This window comes from Medicago truncatula, chromosome 4 (assembly GCF_003473485.1).
Source record: "Medicago truncatula cultivar Jemalong A17 chromosome 4, MtrunA17r5.0-ANR, whole genome shotgun sequence".
Lineage (NCBI taxonomy): Eukaryota > Viridiplantae > Streptophyta > Magnoliopsida > Fabales > Fabaceae > Medicago > Medicago truncatula.
In genome coordinates, this window is record NC_053045.1 from 60,567,040 (window position 1) to 60,575,461 (window position 8,422).

Sequence of the window (8,422 nt, forward strand, 5' to 3'; positions counted from 1 at the left end):
CCTACTTTCTGGTCATCACCATTTTCTTAGGGACGAAGAAAACAAAATTGAGTTGTCTGGATATGTATTTCTAGAATCATGTGATTTTTATAAAATGTGATGTAGGTAAAGTTGCACCCTTCTGTCGTAGCAACTATAACTTCATATTTATTCATATAGATTATTAAAAATGATAACAAATCTTTGTAGAGACAAAATGAGAATAGTAATATGGATCACACGTATAAAAACTTAACCACATCATTTTTAAACTGAAATAAATATTTACAGAAATATGAACATGTAATGTAAACGGATAATATTATGCATCTATCGAACTGAACCGATTAATCAATTAAGCATCCACCATACAACCTGAATTAAGCATCACACATGTTACATCAATTCAGGGTATTCCTACCACTTAGAAGTTGGATATAAATCTACTATTATAAATGACTCCGGCAATGGAAGCAACAATAACAGTCTCCTTACTTACTGACTTGAGAAGTTCTGATGGAATCATCATAGGCATGGGTCAAGTTTTTCTGCTTGGTAGCTTAAACAGCACATTCCTTTTCATCTTCTCAGTTACCCATAATGCTCAACCTCTACAAGCTATTGCAATGTATTACAATACCAAGTGAGGACCATAGCTTGTTTTGATGTTTCAAGTTATAGTCACCACTGTCGTCTTTGTCAAAATAAATGTGGTTCCTTAATTCTAGTTTTGCCAAAGAATAATAGGAAAAAAAAAAAAAAAGAGGAACAAGGACAGTAAATTAATAATCATTCCATGAAAGTTTTTTAATATTGCTACTGTATAGTAAATGGCAAAATTAGTAACTATTTAGTATATTACAATCACCTGTGTTAGTCTATGGAAATAAAGCATTTAGGTCTTCCAAGTCATCATGAGAAGAAACATGGCTGTTATTCACTGTTGACTACATAGTTTTGTCACCATCAGTCACCTTTTGATTTTTCATATCCTCCTGAAATCAACGACAAAAAACTTATGATAGAACTTATAACCAAAAATATTGCAGTAGAGTAATATAGAAGTGATAAAATGTCATACTAGCTCAGATTTGAGCAACTCAATCATCTCCTGTAAATCTGATATATGGTGTTTTAGTGCCTGAAAAGAAAATTTAGAAACTTCATGAGATTCAAGAACAATTAAGAATCTCAGTTTATTAGAAATTATTGCTTTATTACCTCTCGTCTTTGAAGCTCAATAGATCGAGCCAATGCCTGTCTTCGTGACAACAAGCTTTTGGGTCTCATAACCTGTGGACGGAAGTAGTTCTTCCCACGATAAATAATTATTATATGGCCCTTGGTATCCTTGTCTACAGATACTAGCACCCCACCACTCTCAGCTTCCAAAGATATCGCAATATGCTTAACTTGGGCTAAATTTTTCCCTTTCACAAGTATTTTTACCAACTCGCGATATTTCCAGTGTAGATGCATGTTTTCTATGGTGCCAGCATAAACATCTCGCCTACCTGAAAATCTCATGCTTTGAACATTTTTTGTATAATAAATTTGTACCACAGCAGCTAAGCATAAAGGTATAATAAATTTGTCATTCTTACCTAGAAGTAAGTATGGCTTCATACTCAGACCCATCTTTCTAAACAAAGATCTCTCTTCATTAGTTAATGTCTCCAAATCAATTGGAAGGTCTGCTGGGTCAAAATCACCCTGTATTTTAGCTAAATCCTTCTCAGACTTCCTGAATCTTGTTTTTGCCTATAACCATATAATTTATAAAGTTAGATAGATATGGTAACAACAGATAGTCTTTGGGAAGTTATTTCAGTTGGTCTCTTGTAACTTACTAGAGCTAGTTTACTCTCATGATTTCTGATTAAAGAAGAAAGTCTATCCAAGGTAGATTCTCTTATCATTTTACCAACTTCTTGTTTACTTGGTTGGTGTCCCCAATTGGCGGTTGCTGCCCTAGTCTCAGCAAGGGTTCCAGCAAGTAACTGCATTTGAGATGATTTTCTATTTGATAAAGTAATCAATGAAGCATTTTGACGTGCTTTCTCTTCCTCGTCTTGTTGGAGAACGGTTAGTTTTTGTCTCTCAGTCAGGGTTTTGGTGACGACAGGAGGCAAGAAGTCATTGCCCCTGTAAATTACAATATATTCCTTATTTCTAGAAAGTAAGGTTCCCCCAGTCAATTTCTGAAAATGCATGAAATGCAAACACCATAAGTTTAAAGAAAGGAACAATTTATTCACTTCAACATTGCCACAGGATAAATTATGAACAAGAACGACTGTCAAAGCATTTAAGTGTCAAGTGCTAACAATTCTTACAATCTTACAAAACTTAGAAATATGGTGGTTAGCTTCCAAAATGCATGAATGCTACAAAAGTATAGCTGAAGTCAATCTTTTGGGTATTATTAATCAAACGAAATTTGTATGGGACCCAAAACTCATTAAAAAAGGTCAGAAGAATATGGGGTTGCATGCAATAACCACATTCAGGCTTATCCTTCAATTGCAGAAAATCACTTGTGGTTTGGACCATAGCAACTCACTCCCATGAATATTATCAAACTGTGAATATTGACCACCAACAATGCGATTTTCTACATGTGGGTTGATTTCACACCAATAAGCACAGTTTTGTAAGTTCAAGGAGTCAAGTTGCTGATTTCCGAACCAAGAGTCTTTTGCAATTTAGGAAGGGGCCGTTTTCACTTTAACCCTGATAATGTTACAAAAGAAAACAGTAATTTCAATGTAATTATGATCCAAAACAAAGGCAAACGCCATGAAAGTCACACACATTCTGTTATTAAGAATACCTATTCCATTGACTCAGGTCATCTGATTCAGTTAGCATTAACTACAAAAAGCAGACATGCAGTACTTATACTGCTTTTTGACATTGCATCTCGTACTTTCAACTGATAACACCCACTTGAGGGAAGGTTAACAAACTTGTTAGTCTTATGATAAAATGTTGGAAAATCCCATGATTCTATCTCTTTTTATTAGTGAAGATTTTAGGTTTTTTATTTCATAATATGTTGTTTATATTTCCTAAAATTTCTCCTTGAGCCGAGGAATAAACATAATAGCATTCACCCTATTTCTTTCTACATATAGAATATCATTTATTTACCCAGGAAAATATTTCATGCTTATTAATGAATTATGTAGTCAACTTGTCTGTGCTTGGCAATTTTTATTAACTTTTTATGTCAGTGGCATAGCGTAACTTTGGCAATTCCCTGAAAGCCTTAAACTCGCTTGTTGATAGAGAAAACGACAATGTGTTATACTTATTTTATGGCCGTTGTGGGCAGTTTAAGGTAGTTATTATGTCAGTTATGTTGTCTAATTTTAGGAATAAATCGAGCAATGAAAGGAGAAAGTGACTATAGGATAGTTTTTGAATGATTTTGGGAGGGAGAGACAAGACTCTCAAATTTCTTGCATAAGAATTGTCCTGTAGTGTAATGGCATATTATCTATTTCCTAGTTTGTGTGTGAATTATGTATTCTCTATAGTGAGTGTAATTCTGTTTCTGTTGTAATAAACATAGTCTGCCATAAAAAAAGTCAGTTTCTACAGTTAAACTTAAATCGTATATCGGTACCAGTTTCTAACACAATGATAAAAGGATAAAATAAACATTTATCAGAAAATTACGTGGTTGTTTCACCTTTGCATTTACAGATGAAAATAATAAAATCCAGATAAGTCAGATACACTTTACGATACTAGACATGTCTCATTTTTATTGATCCGTCTACCTATATGCACATGTTTCAGTTGATGCATTGGACAAAAGTTTAATGGGTTTAAAATCCTAATCTCATCCCTGATATACATTTACAAGAAATGAAGCTCTCAGGAAACTCAACACTCTTTTAGTCAACAGCCAAGGAGGTCGCCAAGCAGATGGGTTGTTTTATATACCTTTTAAGCGTGATAAAATTCGAATACAATTAAATTAAACAGTAATATTGTCCAATTTCTAGCTGTTTATGAGAAGTACCTTGAGTTCTTCAGCCATCCTATCATTAGATGTATAGGGAACGCCACGTTTGATGGCTATTTTTGCAATAGCGCTTGTTTCCCACAGCTTTACTATAGCTCTAGCCAGACCTTGAAGTTCTCTATTTCTTCCTGCAGCAGTAAAGAATAGTAAATCTTTCGAAAGAGAAATTTGAAGACATGAATGTAACTAGAGAGCTTCTTGCATACCAAGGGCAAAGTGTGGTGCCGTTCTTCTAGAAACCCTACGCATGTCAGTCATTTCCTTGTTGGATAAACAAGGTTTCACCCCATACGGAAGAAGTCTGAATGGTGTTTTATACCCTGGAACCACAGCAGGTAATTGGTCAGCATCAACAGGTAAAGGCTCACGGCCTGTCCAATCATTGAAGCGCGGACCCAACTCATCTAACAAAAGGTTGAGTTCGATCAATTCCATCGATTCTTCTTCACTCATGTCCTTCAAATACTCTGCAGAGTCTCTATTAAAATCAATAGGTCCAACCATTTCTTTCACACTTACTTCAACACTACTCCCACTCCCAACATCCACTGAATTATCCACGGCATTCTCCTTAGCATTATATACTTTCGTGTAAGATTCTATACAAGGTAGCTTGTAGGACATTCCTCGATATAATACTATGGAACTTCCCGATCGCCACACCACAATACCTCCAGTTTTACTCTGATTAAGCGAGAAAATAATACTATGAATATAAATGCTCAAGCAGTTCAACTTCTCTGATAAAAGACAAGTTATTATAAGCTAAAGCAAGCAACCACACTGCATTGAAAACGATTGTTTCTTTGGATTGTGAGGTATCACCCATTTTGGACAATCAACTTAATTAAGCATCTATATCATAAGTGATCTTCATATAAGTTCTTACTATAAGTTGTTTCTATAACAAAGATAAAATAGATTCAAACTGTATTCAACTATTCATAAGTTGTTTTCATAAGCTCTCTCAAATAGTTTCAGACATGTGTTTTCAGTAGATAAACTCAAATAAGTCAATCCAAACAATCCATTGTGAATATAGATAAGTAAACTGGTAATGTGAGAGGGAATGAGCATTAAACCTCGAGAATTTGATGAGCTCTTTTCATATTAGCAGAGAGAGGAGAATCAAACTTAAACTTAACAACTTCATCAACCATCCATTTTTCATGAATAGCATCCACCAATTCCTGAGTAATACCGGCAACTCCAACACTGAACCTCTCCACCATCCTCAACGCCATATTTCTTAGTCTCCGCAACTCATGTTCCGGAATGAACTTCTCTGCTAACTCAGTATTACTTCTCCTTTTCTTCAAACTAGTACTTTCTGCTTCTTGCACCTCCTTTTCCATAACAGAACCACTGGAATTTTGCTGTAACGGCTTCTCATTTTCTTCGTCTTCAGAAACATCAGATTCAGAATGAAACTGTGATTGTTGTTTAGGGCTTTCTGCCACGTGCCAAGGAGATAAACGCTTTGGAAACTCAAAATTCAGAGGTTGTGGTTGTTCCTCTTGGGATTGAGGTTGTTCCACTAGTTCTGGTTCCTCTTGTTGTTGTTGTTGTTCTTGCCATGGGAATTTTTGTCTTTGGGAACCTAATTTGAGGGACCATTTATGTCGAATTTGGTCAGAGAAACTTGGTCTGTGTTTTTTCTTCTTTACAACCTTAATATCAACTTGAGCTGTTTTCTGGTTGGAATTGGAACAAGAAAGTGAGAATTTGAAAATGTGGTGGGTTTTGGTTTGGGGTTGGAAAAATTGAAAATGCAGAGAAGAGATTGGTTGTAGCGCCATGAAATCAAAAACCTCTAACCTCTAGCCTCTGTGTGTTATTGGATATGGCATGTTCTCATTTTCCTGAATCAGAGTGTGAGAGAAAGAGATGAGAAAAATGGTGGCGGCAGAAGAGAGAGAAGTGACGGCGGTGGAGGAAAAAAGAGAAACGACGATGGACGGGGTAGCTTAGAGAGAAGAACAGTGATAGATTGTTTTTGATGCTGCAAAATTTTTTGTTTTTGAAAGTAGTACTTGACCCCATTTTTGTGATGATTTGCATACGTGGCACATTATAACTTAATAAATTTTGTAGTTTTTGGTTCCTGCAAAATATTTTGTTTTTAAAAAAGGTCCCTGCAAAATTTTTTGTTTTTGAAAATAGTCCCTCTAAATTTTTTGTTTTTGAAAAGTCCCTGGAGGGACTATTTTCAAAAACAAAAATTTTTGCAGGGACCAAAAACAATTTTTTTTTACAGGGACTAAAACTAAAACGAGACATATTTGCAGGGACTAAAACCATATTTTAGCCTAACCAGAAAATCTGATTTTATGAAGAAAAAAAATCTGGTTCAGACATAAAAATCGGTTTTGAACAGAACCGAACTGGATTTACATATTTTTTTTGTTGTTGAAGAAAGTGGTTTCATGAACTGAATCAAACCAAAAAAATGTGGTTCAATTCGGTTCAGTTCATAACAATGCACCCTCTAGCCTCTACCTCTTTCGCAAAGGGACCATAACACAAGAGCAAAACAAACAAACTTTTTAATTGGATATTACTTTTTCACCTTAAGGTTTTGTTTGGAAGTTTGAAGGGGAGAAGAATGAAAGATTTTGGGGGCAGAGAAATATAGGGGAAAATTGAAAAATCTTTCACATCTTTTGAAATAGTATTCTTTAGAAAGTGATAATTAATGTTTATTTTTTTTTGAAGGAGATAATTTAACGTTTATGATTAATATATTTTTAATTTTAAAAATATTATAACAACATATATTAAATTTGAAGAATTCATATAAACCATCCTCCAATATAATTTTTTAGTTTCCCTAAATGAGGAGAGTTTTATATTTTGAAGAAAAATAAGTCCTCTAAAGTCCCTCCTTCCAATGTCCTATATTTTTTCCACTTACTCCTTCCTTTTTTTCCAAACATTTCATTCCCTTCCCCTCCAAACTCGCAAACAAAGCCTAAGTTGGTTTTTTTCTTTCTAAAACACTCTTTGTTCGGATGATTATATAGCTTCATTTCAATATTTTTGGATTATATAATTTGAATTTTTGTTTTGTGACATATATTATTAAGGAAAAATGATATTTGTACAACTATTTTATGACAACTTTTATGACAATTTTCTCTCTCGTACTCATATTATGTTTTTACCTTGTCTCTCTATTATTTTGGTTTTTGTGTCAATACTTACTTTTGTTTGTAAAGCTATAATTGTCTCATAGGTTGTCATACAAATGGTTGTTCAAATAACACAACTCATTATTAAGATGACATAATTGAAAACGACAAAAAATTAATAAATGTAAATACAAATTTGTATTGTATTGTTTACATTAGCATAATACTTATTAGGGTTGATGGTGTTTTACCCCCCTGTAATATAGGTTATTTTTTGTTTTCCCCCTTTTAAAATATTTTTTTGATTTACCCCCTGTAAAATTTTTTTTTTTTAGAATACCCCCCTAATAGGTCATAAAAAAACGACTTTATTTTTTTTTTTTGCAGAATTTTTCGTTTTTTTATGACCTATTAGGGGGGGTGTTCCAAAAAAAATAAAATTACAGGGGGTAAAGCACAATTAACCCTACTTATTACAAGAAATTATTAGATACATAAAGTTAAATCTCTAATGGAAGAAGGTTGAGGGGGAACGAGGTTGGATGAGGGGTGAAGTGAAATCTTGTGGAAAAAAGAGATTTGGATGATCAACCTTACACCAAAAGGAATACTACACCTAGACATAGGGTGCCAATTTACAAAGTGGGAATATTGCCCTTTGATCATTCATAACATACCTTGATAAAATTAAAAGAAACCTTGTATGAAAGGCCCAATAGTAGAACATGGTAGAAGAAATTTATAAAAAAAAATAAAAATAAAAAATAAAAAGAGAGAGGATGCGAGATGGAATGAGGATTTGTGAATGACGTGAGAGTATTTATAGGAAGAATTTGTGAAAAATGAGTGCTTAGAGTGTAAAAATCATTAAGTTTGAGTAAAAAAAATCTTGGTCAATGAGACGCTGACCAGTTAGGTGTTGCTGACCAATAAAAAAAAAAGTGTCCAATGACTTAGTCTTGTTGAGCAAGCCACCGCTCACACTCTGAACTTGTTTGGATTATATAATTCGAAATCATCCCAAAATGAATCAGATTATATAATTCGAACTGGTCTAAGACTGGGTTAAAACTCGTACTTTGTAGGATGATGGAAATTTCATATTTTATAATCCGAACCTTTGAAGTACAAGATTTTTTTGTGGTCCACATTGCATTGATAGTTTCTGTACGCACATAATTTTTTATAAATTGGTTTGTTTGGTACATTTGCTATAAAACACAACAAATAACCATAAATACTTTTCTCATAGATCTAAACATCAAGCTAGTCACAA

At 33.9% G+C, this 8,422-nt stretch overlaps 1 protein-coding gene across 1 annotated transcript; it reads right to left on the minus strand.

Annotated features, from left to right (window-relative positions):
• Nucleotides 1-275: 275 nt before the first annotated feature.
• LOC25494227 (CRM-domain containing factor CFM3, chloroplastic/mitochondrial) lies at nucleotides 276-6,018 on the minus strand. The gene is made up of 9 exons (XM_013603027.3): nucleotides 5,098-6,018; nucleotides 4,222-4,699; nucleotides 4,013-4,143; nucleotides 1,830-2,180; nucleotides 1,584-1,740; nucleotides 1,201-1,493; nucleotides 1,061-1,120; nucleotides 848-974; nucleotides 276-703 (listed from the first exon to the last, which is right to left on the minus strand). Exons 1-8 carry the CDS (start codon nucleotides 5,812-5,814, stop codon nucleotides 927-929), a joined length of 2,235 nt encoding a protein of 744 aa, XP_013458481.1. The 5' UTR covers nucleotides 5,815-6,018; the 3' UTR covers nucleotides 276-703; nucleotides 848-926.
• Nucleotides 6,019-8,422: the final 2,404 nt, after the last annotated feature.